This window comes from Solenopsis invicta, chromosome 2, assembly GCF_016802725.1.
Source record: "Solenopsis invicta isolate M01_SB chromosome 2, UNIL_Sinv_3.0, whole genome shotgun sequence".
In the NCBI taxonomy this organism is placed as follows: domain Eukaryota; kingdom Metazoa; phylum Arthropoda; class Insecta; order Hymenoptera; family Formicidae; genus Solenopsis; species Solenopsis invicta.
This window is the reverse complement of record NC_052665.1, coordinates 13,054,712-13,076,093: the sequence shown is the minus strand read 5'-3', so window position 1 is coordinate 13,076,093 and position 21,382 is coordinate 13,054,712. Positions and strand designations below refer to the sequence as shown.

General features: G+C 35.7%; 1 protein-coding gene across 2 annotated transcripts in view; it reads right to left on the bottom strand.

Annotated features, from left to right (window-relative positions):
- LOC105207557 (transcription factor cwo) overlaps positions 1-21,382 on the bottom strand; it is a 61,288-nt gene that overhangs the window by 26,612 nt on the left and 13,294 nt on the right. For both annotated transcript variants that reach the window (XM_011177089.3, XM_039446332.1), the window contains one exon: positions 1,967-2,096. In XM_011177089.3, coding sequence (XP_011175391.1) covers positions 1,967-2,096 — 130 coding nt within the window. The remainder of the gene's footprint in view (positions 1-1,966; positions 2,097-21,382) is intronic.

The window sequence follows — 21,382 nt, the reverse complement described above, 5'->3', positions numbered from 1 at the left end:
AATGAATCATTAATCCTTTCGAATTATTCTTCTTGAAATAAAGATAAAGCTTGTAGAGAGAGAAAGAGAATGATTTACAAGTTGTTGGGCGGAATAATAATGTAAATCGCTCCCCAGACGAATTCCGTTACCATTGCTTTCTCCCAACTGTCGTGGATTATATGTCGACATAGAAAAAGGAAGAGATAAAGAAATAGACGAGCAGACGTTCCTTTCTAATTTAGATCCGTATAATCATCGCAACATCTCGAAAAGACACCCAGTCACGCTTCCGAGCTACTTCCTGACTAGGATGTCTCTTGGTTTGGTAACAGCTTGGCGATTACAACACGATAGAAAGAGGAGAAATTTATTGAACGGATTTTGACCGTATAAACTTACGTAAAATCGCACAGTCAGTTGAAAAAAGAATTTGGTAATGATAAACAAACTTTAGTGAAATAATTTCAATTAAATGTCTGATAAAAATATAACTAAGCATCCACTTGATCGACAGTCAGTCGCCTTGTCGCCTTGCAATATATTATAGTAAAACGCACCGAGACGTCTCCGAACTTCTTTGTTAAAAAAAATATATGAAGATATAAACAATTTTCTTTTCTTTTAATAATGTAAGTTAAATTGCAATAAGTTTATATGGCGGTAATTGTAACACAACTAATTGTCCATTGGCCATTGTCACTTGTACCCTTGGCACAAAAATGACATTTAGCGCACGATGGGACCGCGCTATACTTTATAAGCATGTTGGAAACACGTGTGTCACAAGCAACAGAAACGTCGCGTCAGTTAGTAGTTCTCACTTATCGCTACTATATATAAAAAACGCGAGTTATAAATACGCCACGCTGATAATACGGTTCTTACAAATAATTACGATGTATAATGAGTATTATCAGAACTCGAGTATATTTTTTATGCGAATAATTAGATAAAATGTAAGACAGTTTAAAAGAACACGAATAATAAACATGATTAAAGAAAAAGGTTAAAGACACGCTTTTTTTTCAATGTTTAGCACGCCCGTCAATGCGCCGACAATTTCTGATAAGAATTTGGCGCACTCGACATTTCTGATGTCCGATTTCGCGCGGTCGCCGTGTCACAATCATCACATTTTCGGGACGTGACGTGACGTGACTAACGCACATCGTCGCGACAAGTTGTTGCATCATTGCTGATTCGACAACATGGAAAACCTTTCTCCACAGCGCGATGGCCTAAATACCCCGCGATTTCTCGTACACTCTGATTTTGGAATCGTCTTCCGGTCGACATCGTAACAAAATCAATGAAAAAAAGTGAACTGACAAAAATGCAAATGAAAATTGAAATAAAAAAACGGACAATTCTTCTTCTCTTCATTTCATTTCAATTCTTACGGAATCTTTTCAAAATGCATTATGCATCTGAAGAAAAAGTATACCTGCCATATTGCCGTGTAATTTTTACAATTGTAAAAAATTAATTGAGAATTTATAATTGAAAAAAGTAAACGTAGGAAAAAATAAAAATGATAAAAGCGAAGGTACAAAGAGTATAAAGATATTTTTTAAGTTAAAATACAGTTTTTTTTATGTTAAAAGATATGTTTATAATTTTTTTCTAACATGTATGTACCTATAAGTATGCAATTAAAAAATGAGATTTTCTTTATTTTATCAGTAAAATAAGCCAAACAAATATAATGAAATTACAATTAGTCCCTCTTTACTCGCGTGCAATATTTGCCTGCGGCTAACGTTGCATCTCTGCATATAATTCTCTCGGAGCTGAAGTGCTTGTACGCTTTCGTTTAAGCAAATGTTGTGAAACATGGTAAAAATAGTTGAGGAATATTTGACGTGTGATAGACACAAAAGAAATGAAATGCGAAGTGCGGCCACCACGTTGCTTAATATTTCGTCGATTGGCACGAAAGTGCTTATTATGTAGCCGATCGTGTATAAATGAGCTCATGACTCACCCTGGAGACCTTCTTCTTGGTGTAAACCTCGTCATCCTCCGAGGCCGTTGCGAAGTTCAGGTTGCCCTCGCAGTATCCAGCTCCTATACCCATTCTGTATATCTCGTCCTTGCAGGATCTACCATCCAGACTGAAAAAAAAAAAATCGGAAAGTATACGATTAGTCATCTACAGTATTGATGACCTAAAAACGTAAGATAGATTGCCATTTTCAAGAAGTAAAAACTATATGTTTTTATATTTAAATTGTATGTACATAAATATGAAAAAAATAATTATATAATTTATACATATAGGAGAGAGTTGCTGAACTGCGTATCTATTAGTCCGCCTAAATAGTACCTCAACAGTATTGTGTATTTTTACTTAATACAAATCATTTAGTGACAAAAAGATATATAAATGAAATAAATGAAAAATAAGTACTTAATATAGAGACAAAAATTTAACAAATTACACTTCTTTTTTGCGCGTGCTAACTTTACGTGTTAGTTGATAATGATATCACGCAAATTTTATACTGAACGTTTATGTTTATATGTTCAAGAAAGTTTATTCTAAAATATTTTACATTCATTGTATATACACATTCGGCAACTGTCTCCTGATTTCCTTAAACTTTAGTCAGCAAATTATTCAATTAATGTTAATATTGCCAATAAGAATCAATAAGAGCGGTACTAAGTTTCCATGTATAAAATACTTAACTTTATTAATTAACGATTTTTATTACTTGAAATTATATAATTACATTAAAGCGTACGTACATTCAAATCGTAGAAAGTATTCAAGTTGATTCTCTCGTTTGATTAAATAACTATTATTTTTTCACTAAGTTAAATTCAATATTAATTACAGAATTAAATCCTTTTTAACGCATTTGTAAACAGGAAAAAGTGATTTATTATTTAAAAAAAAAAAATCGACGCACTGCTTATGCGCGTCATGACGCTATCAAGAAGCTAAATGCATCTGCTTCTCGCGAAGCTTACGCAACCGCACGACACGAATATATGTTTCAGTCAATAACCCTGTGCACGTCCCTTGCCCCGTTATAGATTTTCCGCCGTAAATAGAGTGAACGGGAAAAGCACGAGGCTCCGGCGCATTATTGATAAGCACGGCAATGTCGTTGCTTATGAATCTTGCAGGCGACACCGTTTTCCCTAGTCCATTGTACGCCGCGACGGTTCGCCGAGGGGTCTGTCGGCATTCGAATCCCTCTTGTAACATAAATTTTTAACGGGTTAGAGTTCTCCGCTGCAGCGTTCTTCGCATGCATGTGACACAGATACGTCGTAATTCCGACTCAAGCGGAGTCAGAAGGCCGCCGACAGCCGGTAATTCGCTAATAAGCCATCACAAATCGGATCTCATCCGACGCTTAATAATTCATGCGTCGAGAGGATAGAGCCATGTGACAAACAATCCTTCTGAAAAAAATAGGTCAAGCACCGTTCTCATCGCATTATCGTACCTAGAATAGAGATTCTCGTAACGTTACGAATTGTAGATTTGCATTTTTAACGTGTCAATAAACGCTTACGTCACTAATAGATTTCGCGTTAATTATTTTGAGAGATACTGTGGAATTTACATCATGCCTTTCCTTCATATCTATAGATTTAATACTCAATAATTTATTACTCAATAAATGTTTAATGCAGTTAAATTAAAAAAATTTATTATCCATTTAACAATGGTAAAAATTTATTATCCATTTAACAATGGTAAAATCTTTCTTGAGAAGTAGCAATTTGTTTTTTGAGAAATAGCAATTTGAGAGAGTAGGTCCTATTCTTGCATCCTTAAAGATCATATTCTTTAATTAGATACATTATGTTTTATATAAAAGATAAACAATATTAAAGAAAAAACCGATGAAGTAAGATTCCAGTCTGGACTAGCATGAATTTTTATCTTTTAAAAATAATCGCATTCCAGTTACTTAACACTGAATAATATATTACAATAAATGTTTGATGCGGTTTAGTAAAAAAAAAATTGATCAATTCGAAAACGATAAAATCTTTCGTGAACAACAACTGTTTCTGAGAAATAAATCCTACTCTTGCATCTTTAAAGTTCGTATTCTTTAATTAGATACGCTACTTATATTAAAAGACAGACAACAATACAATGAAAAAACGTTGAGATAAGGCTTCGGTTTATAACCACCTAAATTTTTATTTTTGAAAAACAATCACATTCCATTGATTTAACTCTAAATAATATATTACACTGTTGAGAATGTAATGAAATTCAGTGTATTTTTAAGTTAAACATTAAATTTAATATATCTTTAACTGAAAAGTATGTGCATGAAATTTAGTGCACTTTTGGTTACATTAAATATTTCTAACTGCTTGACATTTGCTTCCGTTACAATACATTAAATTCTGCTTATTTTAAGTGTTACTCAATGAATATTTAATGCGGGTAAGATAAAAATTGTTCAATTTGAAAATCTTTCTTGAGAGACAGCAACTGTTTCTGAGACGTCCTATTTTTGTATCCTTAAAGATCGTATTCTTTAATTAGACATGTTACATCTTGTATTAAAAGACAGATAAGGAAAACCTAAAATTTTTATTTTTGAAGAATAATCACATTCTATTGGTTTAATTATATATTACTCAAATAATATATTAATACTCAAGGAATAATATACTACTCAAGTAATGATTAATGCGGTTAAATTTAAAAAATTGATCAATTCAAAAAACTTTCTTGAGAAACCGCGCTTGTTTATTCTTGCACCCTTAAAGATCGTATTCTTTAATTAGACATGCTACGTCTTACATTAAAAACAAGCAATATCGAAAAAATGATGAGATAACAGTCTAGAACAGTCTAAATTTTTATCTTGGAAAGATATTCCATCGATTTAACTTTAAATAATATATTACTTAAATAATATAATAAATTTTTAATGCGATTACGTTAAAAGAAATTGATTAATTCAAAAATAAAACCTTCTTGAGATGCAGGAATTGTTTACGAGAAGTAGGTCCTATTCTTAAAGGTTGTATTCTTTAATTAAACACGCTACATCTTGTACTGAAAAACGAACGATATCAAAAGAAACGTTAATGAGAAAATCAGTCTAGAACAATCTAAATACAAAACAATGGCAAGAATAAATGCGTTCCACAAGAGTCTCCGATATAATTTTACAACAATGATGGAGATTGGCATTATGTTTACCGAACGCGTTCACTCGTACAAGAGTTCAAGGACGAAGTTGTCGATATCGTCGATATCACGCGACACGAGAATGAGGGAGCGGGGGATAGCCCTCAGTCGCAAAGATCAACGCAACAAGGTCGGACTACTTGCGAAATTTTTACAGCTCGCGGAGCTGAAAGCTAAAAATTTCCCTAGAAAAAAGTCAAGAGAAGAAAAGAGAAAATAAATAGTTGCGGTGTTCAATTTCGAGAAAACAATCATTCCGTTACGCGAACATTAGTCCGCGAGCACAGAGTTGGACCTGGGTCAACGAAACGTTGATCGGCAACGAGCGGCGAACAACGGAGGTGCAGAAAAGAGAGAAAGAGATAAAAACCGCGCAGAAACGAGGGAAGTAGACGAAAGAAACGTAGGCTTGCGTCCATAGTTTCCCGTGCAGTTGCCACGTGAATTGCACGGCCGCGACACAGCTGGGAACGTTCTTTCTTTTTATCACGCGCTCCTCTTACGACGACGGACGGCGCGCTTACTTACATCGCGCCGTCGCCGCGGCCGGACGGATTATAGGCGAGCACAAGCGCCTCGTGTACCCGCACGTGGTTGACATTTTCCGGCATGTGACTAGGGCCGCCTTCCCCCCTCTGACCCCTCCATCCCCATTGCCCCTTTTCCGCCACGTCGCAACCATACCGCTCTCTTTCACACGCGTCGCCCCGGCATCGGCAGACACCACCTGTGTGCACCTGCGGCTGCAGCGCGCTACGCATCCTCGTACGTAACGTCGCTGCAACGCGCCCAGCGCTCATACCAGCACGTGTGCCCCGAATAGGATTGCGCTATGCAAACACTGTAATACTAATCGCGACATTTGATATCGAGGCAAGTATCGACGCCACACCTGGCGTCGCAAGAGAAGTGTACGCAATTTTGATTATTTTAGTTCTGATGATTCATTGCGATTACAATTCTTAGAATTTAAACGTATTTAAAAAGATAAGCGCTCGACCTACGTTTTAGATGAAATTATTTTCCAAAAATTTATAAAATAAATTTTGTCACAAAATAATTGTATAGTTCTCAAAATAAGCATAAAGGCATAAAACTTTATACGTATAAATAATTAGAATAATTAAGAAAAGATATTTTAAAAAGAATTTCAGATAATAATCGTTTTCAATATTAAGCAGTTAATAATTTGAACTTTCCAGAAATGAAACGGAATTGTATTATATCTTATAATCTATGATAACGTGTAGATCAATATCGATGAATATTGATAACTCCAATATTTTATTTAATATTCAATATTTTAATTTTTCAAACAATTCTTTTAATGGAAGTTCTTAAAATTTTACAAAATCGAACTTGTTATAAATCTAATAAAATAAAAATATAATTGTTCTGAAATAAAGATTTTATAAAATAAATTAAAAGTTATAAATAAGATTATCATAAAAAAAACTCGTATTTATTTTTAAAACAAGAATGAAAGTACAGTTTTGAATTTAAAAAATCAATACTTTGATAATAATAACTGGAATAATTTGATCTAATAATATTGGCAGTACTAATGATTCAAACTTTAAAGAAACGGAATAAAACATGTCACATCTGTAATATTCCATGATAACATGCAGTCAATATATCACCAGGTATCAATAATAAACTTCGTAATATCAAACAAAAATCCAACATTAAAATCTTAAACGTAGTTAAATCTAGAGCACAGTAGTATTAACATGTCTAAGCATTTAAGAGAAAGTATCTCTATGTCAGTATTGTCAACACTCTTTCTCATGGTGTAACACACCAATGCGCGTGCAAGTTACGCGCGTGCATGCGTTCTACGTGGTAGAATGGAACATCGTGATTTCGTAACATGATTTCGTGTTACTCCATTAATAGCGACGACAATTATACGTCGGCAGCCGGAGAATATCCGGAATTTTCTGACCGAGCGCGGTGACGAACAACGTCGACGATGACGTAACAACGCGATGCACGTGGAGACGACTTCGATCCGACGCAGCGGGCCGCTCTTCCCGCAGCCCTTGCAGCACCCCAGTGAATTGCGTGCGTAATGTCCGACATACGTAACGTCAGGATATTAAAGGAGGCTCTCCTTGCCTATCCGACGAGGTTTCCCTTCATTCGTTCTGTCTTTCCCCGCACCTCTTATTTCAACTTAAATCGAAGAAATTGATTATTCAATACGAACTACAGAAAATCGTATGATTAATCTTGACACGTTTCTTCACTTCTCTGTCGTACATTCTGGCACCTCGAGATTTATAGCGAAGATTTCTGCGAAAAACCACAGTCTGCCGTTAGTCTTTAATCATCAATCTTGAGTGAGCGTAATCGATAAACCGCGAAGTGCTGGACTCTTAATGTCAGTCTATAGAACCGCACAAATTTTTCCATTTTCATCTTTAGTATCGTCGAGCGTTATTTATCGCCACTTGTCTAATTTCGAAATCAATTTTAAGATGTCTTTCGATCGACAACGTTATGAATGTTTCGCATCTCGTATGTGAGTGCCGTGCGAGGAGTGTACTATACAACAAATAATATAGACGGCGATGACATCACCAAATGGAAGAGTTAAATCGAACAACAGCGTCCTATTGTTTATTATCTCATAAATTTCAGTCGAGCAAATCGTTCGGTTGGCGGTTTATTTTTCGATTCGAAAGATTTTATTTCCCAAGTATAAAATTATCCTTCATAAAAATCTAGAGGATCTCTCGCGACTATTCTTAGCTTCGAGAATATCAGCCAATAAATTTCACGTAATGAATATTCGTCTCTGAAAGTTACAAAAATATTCAGCAAAGACTAAAGTAGGACAAGCATGAAAATCACATAAATGTGTGAAATACATATATTTCCATAACGTAAAACATGCAACTTTTCCAATTGTTTATACAATTTTACTCTTATTTTTCACATACTTTTATTTTTTCTATTTCATTTATATTTTTCTTATGGTGTAAGATCCACGTACAGCACAGTTGTCGTGCTCGAGATCCACGCAAAGCGTCCTTCATCGACCTTACTGCCCACCACGTCGTCCGCTCGCGCGTGCGTTCACTTTCACGTTCGGCTGCGCGGGCGCACGTGCGTGAGACGATTCACTTGACTGGCGATCCCATCTCGCGAGCAGTCGCGCCATGAGCACAACACTCGCGTCGAAAATCTCCGGTGAGATTTTGCGCGAGACACGAATGAGCTAAGCACATGATTCACTACGATCAAATCACTCGAATATCCGTTATAGCTACACAGGCCGCGCTTTTCCTCCTTGAATGAAACATCAAAAATAAAGATGAAAAAAAAGAACAGATTTTTAATTCGGTGTAAGAATACTAATTACCAAAGTAAAAATACTAATTTTCTATGATAAAAAGAGCCAATTTATTTCTTTTAATTTTTATTGTTAAAATGTTTGATATACATTTCATACATTATTTCAATATTATTTAATATTTTTCTGTCTCTAATGATTAAATAAATACACAAGAGATGTATTTGTTCAAATAACATGGGCTTTGAATTCACTTCCTACCGACTATGATCTAAGTATCCATCGTCATTTACTATAATTTGATTGCCTACACTTATTTTTATATAGAAATCTTTTGGCTGAATGTAAAAACTAATTTTAGAATAATAGAGAACGTTAAATATCGAAAAATATATAAATCTGAATGAAAAGCTTTTTAAGGCCAGAGTAAAAATCTGTGTTTTTTTTTTTTACTGAATGCTTTTACTCGATGTTTCCAGTTTTTTCATCAGTCATTTATAATAAAAAATAAATTCAAATATTTTTTTAAATTCTGCCAATTTGATCTTCTTGGAAATTCATATTTATTTACTTCCACGAACGCCGAAAGAAATCCACGGGTATGAAGCAACAAAGTTTCGGCGACCACGTCATCAGGCAGCTAACGTCATCGACTTTTGACGTCAGGAGGCGAAGGAAACGCGCAAACGATTCCTACCTCCTGCGTACTTCAATTCACAGAAGTTGCCTGCGGAATTTCAAACCTCCGTGGTCTAACCAGGGATTTGAAGACTTAAATGTCAAATTTCTTGACCTCTAGATAACTTTATCTATAAGGTATCCTTCCAGAGATGGTAATTTCTAATTAAATTCTAGTACATTTTGTGTTGAAAGTTAATACACCGAGAGAAATATCAAGCAAATATTTAATTAGCGATCAAATTAATTTTGTAGTTATTGATAGCAAAAACATAATTACATTTAATCTGTCGAGCACCAGTGACCCAGTTGGATTAGCAAAGCGGCGAAAAATCGCGGAAAGATGATTCTCGATTAACCCTTACAATATCATGCTCAAAACGGTGCCTCATCTCTACTATCTCTACTATCTGGGTATCTCGAATCTGTCCATTTGTTCATCTATATGTAAAATAATTAAAAAAATCTCGAACAATTTATCGATACTTTCAGCTTTCTAGAACAAATGTTGAAATTTCACGTTAGAGAATAATAAAAAGTGTATAATTTAATAATTCATCAAACTTGCGAGAAACTAGTACGAACGAGAATCGATCGAACACGAAATATCTAGGATAGCAGGGAAAGGGACAAAATTGGAACGCAGATACGAAGAAACGTGATGCAAAGTCCGCTGGGTCTAGGTCTCCCAAAGAGGTGAACTAGAATCCCAGACACGCGGAGTCGTGGAAACATCGAGATCTCGCGTGTCCTTCGACGACCTTTTTGCACGCCATAACTGTACGCATCAATGCGTTGCCATTCACTTTCACGTCGTTACGGGGCACGAAAACACGTGCGCTCGCGAGTGCGTAGGCACGCAGGTAGCTATGCCATCCATCTCTTCTGTTTTTCTTTCCTTCTCACTCGCTCGCTCTCTCTTCTCACATGCCAAAGCATAACCAAACGTCGACGGTAAAACGCAGGAATGCATTCGCCACGCCGGTGCCGATTAATCGCCACCGCTGTCGTTCGTTTATCATCTTAATAACGCATTCTCTTCTGCAATTCCCATGTAATAGTTTATCACTGTGCGACTGGCGTTAGGTACGTACAGATACATTTATACGGCTTATATCGCGCTACCTGTATTGATTCGGACGAATGCAGAATAATCCATGCCGAATTTGCAAGACTAGGATTTCACGATTGAGAAATGGCTTTTTTTATACACTGTCTACCCACGTGCGAAAGAAACGATTTTGTTTTTTTTGTGAGAAATTTATGCGACGAGAGAAGCACAAAATAAAAACTCTCATCGATATCATTTTTCATATACAGTTTTCATAATTTTCTCATGAACACCTTTGTAATATAGTTATTGCAAAATTAATTTATTCAATTACACATTAAGGAAAATTATTATGTATTTATTCGAAAGTTTGATATGGAAGGTTGTGCTCAACCTTCGTGTCCTTTTTTGACAGATTCGCGCGCTCCGTCATCCTTGATGGAGCTGTTTTATTCAGGAAATGGTGGACCGTGGTGTACGTGTAGCAGTGAGCATTATTTGCGACGCAGATGGCCGGCGACGACGGCGACGACGATGCGCCGTGTCGCATGAATAATGAGAACGCACGTACATGCGTACGCGCGCACGCATACACGCACGTCGTCACGGCGATTATGCGTGTCGACGGAATCGTCTTAAAACGCGACCGTTCATCATTTATCCGTGGTTCGCTCAAGGTGTGTGCGAGGCACACAAATCCGATCGATGATCGAGCGATCGTATAGATCGACGGCAAATATCTTGTAAATGGAAAGTGACGATGCGTAAATGCGCGCCGCCGCGTGCACGCGCACGTGCGCGTAACTAGTGGACGGAAAAGACGCACTTATTACTTGTCACACTTTACTCGCGGTTAAGTATAGTGTCGGGCTCGAGACACTTCGAATCACTTTAGTATATAAAGCGAATCTTTTCTTTTTTTTTTCTCATAACGAAACAGGTCTTCTTATTATAAATTTAAAAGACGTTGAATGCTTCAAAAATAGTTTTTTAATATGGATATATCCGAATTCAACATGATAATGAATAGTTTATTTCGTATTTCAATCTATTTAAATCCGAAAATAATGCAAAAATATAATGCAAACATAAATCCATCCGCAACCTGATTCAAATTGATGAATAGCGCATTTCGCATTTAAATCCAAAAATACTCCGGGACTCTAAAACACGAGCTCGAATAAATTAAAATAAATTGCCATTTTCAATTCATTTGAATTTCTTTTCGTTTCCGGGTTACTTGGAGCAGATTTTTTATTACCAATATTAAGAACCATCTCGACAGATGAAATTTGGACTCGGGATGATTTTCTTAGAATTCGACACATTAATTTAATCAAACTTCTACCCTATCATTCGGAAATCACTTAGCTTTCAACCGCTCACAATATAGCGTTGTTTACCGGCGTCTTCGTAAGGTTCAGTCTGTCCAAACACATCTTGTATATAGATCCAGCGAGCAGACTAAACTGCCGTGAATACAATATAGCGATTAATGGCCTGCCTGATAGGTGTATAACGCTTCATCTCCGATGACGCAAGAATGTGGATGATGATTTATACCTCGCACCTCGGATCGGCGGGGTTCCGGCGGATCCCCGTTGACCCGAAAGAGTATCTCGTCCTCGCCGACGCGGCGAATAGCGACGACAATCGCGACGCAACGTATTCGCTGCGTCGTGTTTTGCAATCGGTAACGCGCCTCCCCGGCCTCGATGCTCAATTGACACGGTTGACAGCTGCGGAACAGATGCGTCGCCGGTGCACTCGGCTGTAACCTTCTCCCGTCGACGAAGACGTCGTCGTCGTCTCCCGCTCCCCCGAGTCTTCCGAGTAAAATAGAGCGATCCGGCCCAAGATATTTTCGGCCACGGCCCGCCGAAGGTCGTCGCCTTGAATGGCTACTACCTCGATTCGACGTAATCCGCGAAATCGTACCTACGACATGGCACCTCGTCTCGAGACGACGAGGGTAATCTCGTGCTGTCACGTTGAGACGAAACGACCGACGCGTCACACGCGTCCTTGGTAATCATGTAAATGATTCCCGCGAAACGTAGGAATATATAATTCCCAGACAGTGTAGCTTCACTCCGCGCCATCCTATTCAAATGTTTCGCGATTTAAAAGCAATCTGATACAGTTGGGTCAGACAGGTCAGACAATAATTTACAACCTGTTGCTAATTCGACAGTCGTGTGTGTGTCGACACCCGAACGCCGTATCGCTTATCGCGTGATAAGCTCTCATTTAAAACATTGTGTAGATCACTATTAAATCGAGAACAGTATATCATGATAATACAATAATTCAACGAGTCACTCAAATTAGAACGGGATAAGAAAATTAAGTCCTTTCCACAATGACCACCCGCAATTGCAATCGCGTGAGCAATTATTATTGTAATCTTAATTAAATCTCGTTCACTGATGGCTTACAAATAAAGGCAGCGGAGATTTTTCTGAAATGAGATCTACGCAAGGAATGAGAAAGTGAAATTTGATTCGCTCGTACGAAGTTCGCGAAGAGGCTTTCATCTCTCGTCGCGATATCATCACGTCGATGCTCGGAATATTATTAAAGAAAAATCCATCCTTTCTTCAACTTTCTACCAGATATGTAGGTACGTTGCGTGCGCGGCAATCTTTCGGGCGGTATTCTCGTTGCAAAACGCCGAACCATTAGCACTGTCCGTCAGCCAGGCAGGCAGGCGGGCGGGCAGACAGGTATTTCGAGAGCCAAGAAAAGGTAACTATTCGTATCGGCATCGATTAACGCGGCGCGTGTTTTCGCATGTGTTTCAACTCATTCGCGTTACGCAAGCCATGCATGCCGAAAGTAAAGTCCTCATGAAATCCCGTGCACCTACACCCGACCACGCATGGCGCGCGTGTTATTGCGAAAGGTCAAGGATACACGGTGACACAATAATACGTACAAACACGTTCTTCACAAAGTATTGAAAGATACCCCTCTCCCCGGCGTGCGAGGTGCGTGACTTCGTGTCTTCGTAATGTAAATATAAAAAGACGTACAGTTTTCTTGCACGCACGACTTCATAAAATATAATACGGAGAAAATATGTAATAAGCAACGTACTATAAAGTTCCCGTTACATTGAATTATATCGGCATTGCATATTATGATTTCTATTTAAAAATAGCATGTAAATTTTACATTAAAAAAAAATAATCTTAACGAATATTAATATATAATCAAATTCTATTAAAATGGGAGACAAGTCTTTATAGTCTGTGAATGCAGCTGCTTTTATTTTATAGATGAGTCGTACGTTTTATATTTTGTATTTTTACATTTCTAACAAAGCATTACATCGTAACTTTTTAGAGACAGTGAAAAAATTGATTGTAACGCCAGTACTTTTACATATATTATAAGTTTTTTATATGCGCATAATTTAAAATTTACATAACTAAAATTGCATACGCAAAATTTGCAAATTTATTAATGTGATTGCTAAAAATATACGATTGATTGTCGACCTTCACAGTAATAATCAGTCGTACAACGAAATGTTGCGAAAAAATATTATAATACATTTGCATATTGCATAATTATAATATATCATTTATACGCACGCACACACATACACGCGCGCGCAATATTTTCATATAAAAATTATTTTTTATAGACTCAGTGTAAGATTAAAACCTCTCTTCCTTCTTTTATAATGAGAAATACAGAAAATAATGTCTCTATTGAGAGAAAATACCGAAATTTTACGTATTGTGTACGTGTAACATCCAATCGCACACGGGATAGATATAGAGTTATCGGATGAAAAGGAAAGACGAATCAATCATAGTCGTTCTCGCCTCACATTTGATATATCGTTTTGTTCAGAGTGTAATCGCACTCTCGCGAAGATAGAGAAATACAGAATGCGACACGTAATTCATTTTTCGTATTTTTCTTACACCAATTAATTTATTTCATTATTTTGTGTCATAAAAATATCATAAAAATATCAAGGTATAGTTATCCAAAAATGAATAGTTTACAGAGATATTTCATATCAAAATATGCTAGAATAAAGTATAAAATCTTATGAATATTTCTTCTTTGAGTACTTTATCTTAATAATTGTATGCATGTGAGATATTCAGAAAAATCTATTTATCCAAATATATATGTAAGCGAAGAAATATTCCCTTAAATTTTTACACTTAAGAATTACGCTATATATATATATATATATATATATATATATATATAGTCTTGCAATTATACTTCATTAAAATTACTGTCCACATCCTAATAGAAATTGAATCTTATGTTTATCTAGTTATAAGATAGATAAGTTTTCAGCTGGATACTTATCTATCTCATGATTAGATAGAGCATAAGGCTATCTCTAGGCTAATAATTTTAACGAAGTATCACGTATAATCACAGGATATGATTACCGTTATACATCGAATTATGCCTTGAAGAAAATATTATTCTGATAAGAAAATTTATATATATATATATATATATATATATATATATAAACTTATATATAAAGTAATTCCTAAGTAAGTGTAAAAATTAAAAAAATATTGCTTAAATTATTTTATGAAGAAAAGGTCCTATAAAAATATATATTCTAAAATACTTCGTTTTCAAAAAACACGATGTCAAAGTTGAGAAAAGAAATATGAAAATTTCGAAAATCTAAGAAACGCTTAGAGATACATTGAGAAATTATTAACTTAATTGAATTTTTGAACTTGATTAAATCTCTTCAAGTATTTATAGTTAAGTTTATAAATGCTTAAATTAAAATTCAAATATTTTAATTAAATACATAAATACTTGAACTGAAAAAAATGTAATCAAGTTGAAAAATTTTGTCAATTTCACATCTTTTTTCTCAGTGTATTTTTAGCTCAGAGTATTAAATGTGATGCATGTACTTACATGTTGTATCAAGAATTTTAGTTCGAAATTTAAAAAAAAATATTAAATTCTTAAAAAAGAACAGTGGTGTACCATTCTTTAATTTAAAAAATTTAATATGATTACGAACACTTTTGATGGGCTTAAGAATGTTTCACTAGTACTGGAAAATGATTCGTAATATCACATATAAGCACAGCAAATTTGATTAAAATATTTCTATTGTGTTTTCCATATTTTCATAATTTTCATATTTCTTTTCTCAATTTTTACACCCTGCATTTTGAAAAAGCACTTTAAGAAACACTTGAACATATTTGCAAGACCTTTTCTTCATAAAATAAGCTAAGAAATATTTTCTTAAATCTTTTATACTTATTTAGGATATCCTACAATTCCATTAATAAAAAAATATTACACTTTCCGGTGCATCGTTGCACTTATGAAAAAAATGAGCCATTAGAAAAAGAGATATTATTATATCATTCAAGTTTTGTCTTTGCCATTTCTCTCTATCTTCAACGGAACAGGTGCTAGAACCCGTCCTAGTTACACGACGCACCCTGCATATACTCGTGTATACCAAGTCGTTGTGCAAAAATACTAACCCATATCCAGGTCGAGCGCGTGTCAGGCAACGTGACTTCTGGCTCGCCAAGCCGCTTCGTGCGAGCGACCGTACGTTTCCCGCGCGCCGATTGTCGCCCGATTCGCGGATTATCGGAAACGTCGAACACGGCATTATATAGAATTACATATTAACGATATAATCAGACAATAGGAGTCAATTATGCAAATATAGTAATCCAATCTATAATTACTAATTATATGTATAAGATATAAATGTAACAAAAAAATAAAGACAAAATACAAATTTTGTAATATACAGTCACAAATTAGTTTAGAAACATGCAGGAACAAAGTCCTAAAATTTTCGGGTTTGTTCTTTAACTTCTAATATATATATATATATATATATATATATATATATATATATATATATATATATATATATATCGTCGTCACAGTTATAAGAGACTATAAATCTATACCGAGAATTCTCTGATAGTGCGGACGCGATACAAATTGATTTCCGCAGTCCTACGGGAGACGGGGACTCACATATACTTATTTCATAATTCTAGAAATAGTACGACCGAAACGGTATACGGTTAAATTCGGCAGCGTCGTCCCTGATTTCACGATTTCATCAAAACGAACCTTGACTTCACCATCGAAAAAAAATAAAGGAATAAAAAACGATAAAGCCGTGTGAAGATATTCTCAAGGTTGCTAATCAAGACTGAATCTACTTAATGGTATTTATAGGCTTTCTACTATTTATTGTGCTGAGAATGATTTTAGTGATTTTATTCGAGAATATGACAAAATGTAAAGTTTCCCTCTTCCAAGAGATTGGAACTAGCGACGCTGATTGCAAGATGTTGAATGACAGGATAAACGATCGCAAAGCATCGTGATGAGCAAAGAATATAATCTCGAGAATGAAAGACGACGGAGTTCAGAGTTTTTCGCAATGAATCATCTGCCTCCAGTAATAAGATCGCCGTACTATTTTCCACGACCACTCGGCGCGTGCGTTCATCACTCATGCAACATACATACATACAGGCATAGCACACACGCATATACACATACATATATTACACAAAACGTACACCGTTCAACGAGGACAGCGAAGCGCCAAGGTGACTCTCACTTTTTCTCGAACGACACTGAATCTCTCTACAGCGATAGGATTATCGACCTCCAATATCAGCACTAGAGGAATTGCTAATCGATAAATTTATTGAAAGAAAACAGAGACAAGGTCAAGACAAAAAAATAACTGTGTCAATTCTCCGATTTGACTTTGGATTGAAAAATCATACTTTAAAAAATGATGGGTATTTATCATAAAAATGTTTTGGCTTGTGTGAAATTTATCGCCAACATTACAAAGCATCTACTCTAGCACATATATATTCTAGCTTTCTTGTAACAAAAAATGAAAAGAAACATTTTTTATTTATAAATTTTTCAAATTAAAATGCTTTAAATTAAGCTTCAATAAATTAAGAATTCTCCGATTACTTTGAATTATAAAATCACACATTACAAAATGATGAATATTTATCGTAAAAATGTTTAGGAAAATTGTAATTGCAAAATTTATTGTCAAGCATATTACAGCACGCATATCTATTCTAGCATAGACGCATATCTTTTCTTGTACAAAAAAAATGAAAAATAGAAAAACAATTCTTTTTTTTATATTTATAAATTTTCCAAATTAAAATGATTCGAATAAAGTTGCATAAATTAATAGAAAAAGTGTAAGACTCAAAACACAGAATACTTTAAATTAAGCTTCAATAAACAAGGAATCCTATTTGTGTCTTCATATCTGTATCATTATACTCTATTTGAACGTCTTTGTTTAGCTCTGGCCTGTGAAGACCTGTGAATCAGAAATGCCAAACGCAGCAATCAACATGATACGATACAAACGATGATGAGACGCGTTTTGTTACGCCAGTACTTTGTCTCGTCTTATCGCGACACGGTTTTATCGTCGAAATTTTCCACCGCGCACATACGAGGCAGCCGAGAAGACCCTCCACAGAGCCGTATCGCGCCACGGCCACCGCGAGCAGGTTTCGGCGTTGCTGTGCCGAAAGGTGTGCGCGCATACACGAATTTTCGATTTGCATTCATCCGCGACGTAAACGTGAAAGGAGAGAGAGCGCGATCGATTAACCACGCCGCGTCGAAAGTCAGTTTACATGCGGACGGGCGCATCCATCGCAGCAAGAGAGAAGAGAGAGGAGAGAGAGAGAGAGAGATGCAGCCATGGGCGACGATAATAAATAGCCGATGACAGGCAGCCCCCACGACGGGATATGTATAAATATCGCGGCCGCTACGCCATCCGAGTTATTGATACTCATATTGAATTCCATTGATGTCACCGCTTCTATTTCGGAAGGCCTCGTGTCGTTAGGCCACAGATGTGCACACTCCAGTCTCCTCCCCCTCTCTCTCTTGTATACAATATACATGATGATTGCAGCCTAAGGCTTGTGTACTTAATACGAAAATCCCCGGGTTGTTGATTGCATGCTCGTATTTACATGAAATCGAAGTCTCGTTATGTTACGCTGATAAGAGCTGACGATGATGGCGCAGCAATTTCTTCTTACTCTCTCGTGACGGATAACTTCCACGTAGGATGTACTTCCCCGAGTATACAAAAAAAAAATCACGAGATGTAGATAACATTTCAAAGGGCAAATGCATTGAGAAATAGACAGAGCATCCGTTTGTAATGAATAAATGTGGTACAAATGAGATTATCGTTCATTTGAAATGAGTTTCTAGCTTCATATTTTTCTATTAATTTATGTAATTTTATTTGAAGCATTTTAATTTCAAGCATTTGTAAATAAAAAATTTGTTTCTTCCTATTTTTTATCAAGAGAAAAAGTGTTTCAATTGTGTAGAAAATGTAACAAAAAATTATTTTTCTCGTTAGACAAAGATTCGACATAGATTCATTTCCCCAATCATTCTTTAATTCGTTTCCAAAAAATCAGTAAAACAAAAAATGGTCGAGAATAGAGCAATTTCGATCGATCTCTAATGTATAAAGAAAGGGATTAATGAAGTTTGAATTCATTGAGCATCTTGCAATCTCTCGCGATTCGCAAAAGCTCTTCGCAAAACTGCATATGTGCCGAATGCAACGACGGAAAATTTCGAATCTTCCCTCTCCCCAGCACGGTTATCGACAAATACAGCCAAGGAAAAATACTGCGAAAGTGTAGCGCACGTATAACGTTCGTTCGGGTGCGTGCTACACATCGCTGCGCGCATCGCGCATCGTCACGCGCGTACGCTTCATCAAGGACGAGGAGAAAAGTAGCTGTCGAAGGAGGTCAGAGATTCGAGGGGGCACTGCTTTCAATTTGTATCGCGCGATTTAAAAGCATTTAGGACAGCCGTGATTTATGTATCTCACAATTAGAAGGATCCGACGAGGGGGGTCTCGTGCACGCCATCATTACCTTCCTCCGATCGCGAAGCGATCGTGGGCCGGGAAAAATATTTCTAGGGCGTGTAATGTGCGTGGAGGAAGAAAGAGAGAGAGAGAGAGAGAGAGAGAGAGAGAGAGAGAGGGAAAGGAATAAATCGAACAGAGTAATCGCAATCAATTGTATCGAGATTTATTTTCCAACGATTAATATTCGTCAGTCTGACAATCCGGCAGCAATTTAATGTTAGATCGTCTCAAAGAATTATGAATTTATCGGTGATTTCGTTACGTTGCGATTTCTCATTTGCTATTTTACGACATTTTTCCTTATGTTCGCCGCATCTCGCTTTTATATTAATTCAATGTCAATTTTCTCGTTGCGAGGCATTAGAACGTCGCCCCGTTCCACTCGTCACGATTATACCGATTGACCCTTGGAGTCGCAACAGCTACTGAGGACGGCGTTTTAATTCTACAAAGATAACGCATGTCACGCACGTCCGAGATACAACTGCGTCGAACGCGAAATACAATACTGTCGCAAGAAACGGGAGAGAATTTACATTCTAAGCAAAAAGCGCCCAGGCGCGCAAACGCGCCAGTCGCGCGTACGGAACTGTTGCCGTAATTGTCGCAATTTGCCGCGCTCGTATAGAAAATGAGTCGGGAGTATGCTCGCCGTAGATAATAGAGGTACTAAGAGATTTTACGTCCTGCACGTGGAGCTCTTCGCGCGAACGCACACTTCTAATTATGCACGCTCCTTGAATATGCATAATTGAAACTCTCGCAACGACACGTTCGCGCGTGACGTTTCACCGTGTGTTATTATATTCCCTTGAGCTCCCACACAAGTGTCATTAATTTGCGCGGATTAATTCTTCTGGCAAATGGTTTGTTTGTCGAATCGCCAGAATCGATCCTCGGTCGAGGATGTGAAGAAAAATGTGAAAGAGAGGAATAATTGGGTGACGAGATGCAACAAGCATTTCACGTGATATGAACCTTTCTTCGACAAGACTGGTAAAATATTTGGACCAGCCTAATTAAATTCACCTGGTTGAAACCGGTTTTAACCAAAGTGAAAAACCTATATTAAAACTCACAGACAGACTTTAGTTTACTATTCACTATTATTAAAGCGTAAGAAAACGTAAATAAAAGTAATTGTAAATTACAGAAAACAATTGTTTATTTATGTTATTTATATAATATTTTTACAATATTTTATTTAATATTTTTCAATACAAAAGATAAAGTTTTATATAAATTATAAAAACATTATATTTTTGTATTAAAAATTAATATTAATTTACATATAACATAATTCTATAAATTATGTTACATATTAATATACATAAAATAAAAATATTTTTCAAAGTTTAATTAATTAACAAAATAAAATATCACCGTGATATCTCAACTAAACTTAAACGTAAACTGCTTTATTGTATTATGTATATAATATGTATTAAAAAAATTTTTTTAACTTTTTTCCTGAGATGAAAGCGTGAGGGATGAAAAATTTTTCCATTAACAATGGTAAAGATTTTTACTTTTCACATTTCCGCCCTAGAACTTGCATCTGATTTATTTTGTAATTAATCCATGTATGTATGTTGATATTTTATATTAAAGCAATTATCTTATTGATACATTTGCAAAATTAACTTTGAAAGTAATAAAAAAAAAATGTTTTAGTTGTACTATGTGCAAACACATTTAGAAACATAATTCATATACATATAAAAATGCACAAATATTCCTAAATGTAGAAATATTGCAATATAAAATATTATACATTCAGCATGGCAAAATTTTAAATAAAAAATCAAACGATTTTTTAAATAACTGTAAAATATTTATACTTGAAATTTAAATTTGTATAATTTTTGAAAAATATTCAGGAATTCTATTGGAACAAAACTACTGCGTTGGCAAAACTACGGCTTGTCATCTGACGCAATTGTGAAATTTCCGTCGATTTATGATGCCATTATTATACAATATGCACAAATTAGCACAATATGTCAATCGAGATAAAAATAAACTATTAGTAACCTCTTAACCATTGCTGACATTAAAAAACTTCAAAACGCTCGTTAAGCGTGTATATTTAATTCAAGGATATTATCCATTACAAGTTTCACTTCTTCGAAGATGGATAATTAATTATGTAATATTTAATTCAGGGACACGACGAATCACGCGTATAAACAAATTTATCTCCTTCACAAATTCAATAATGTTCCA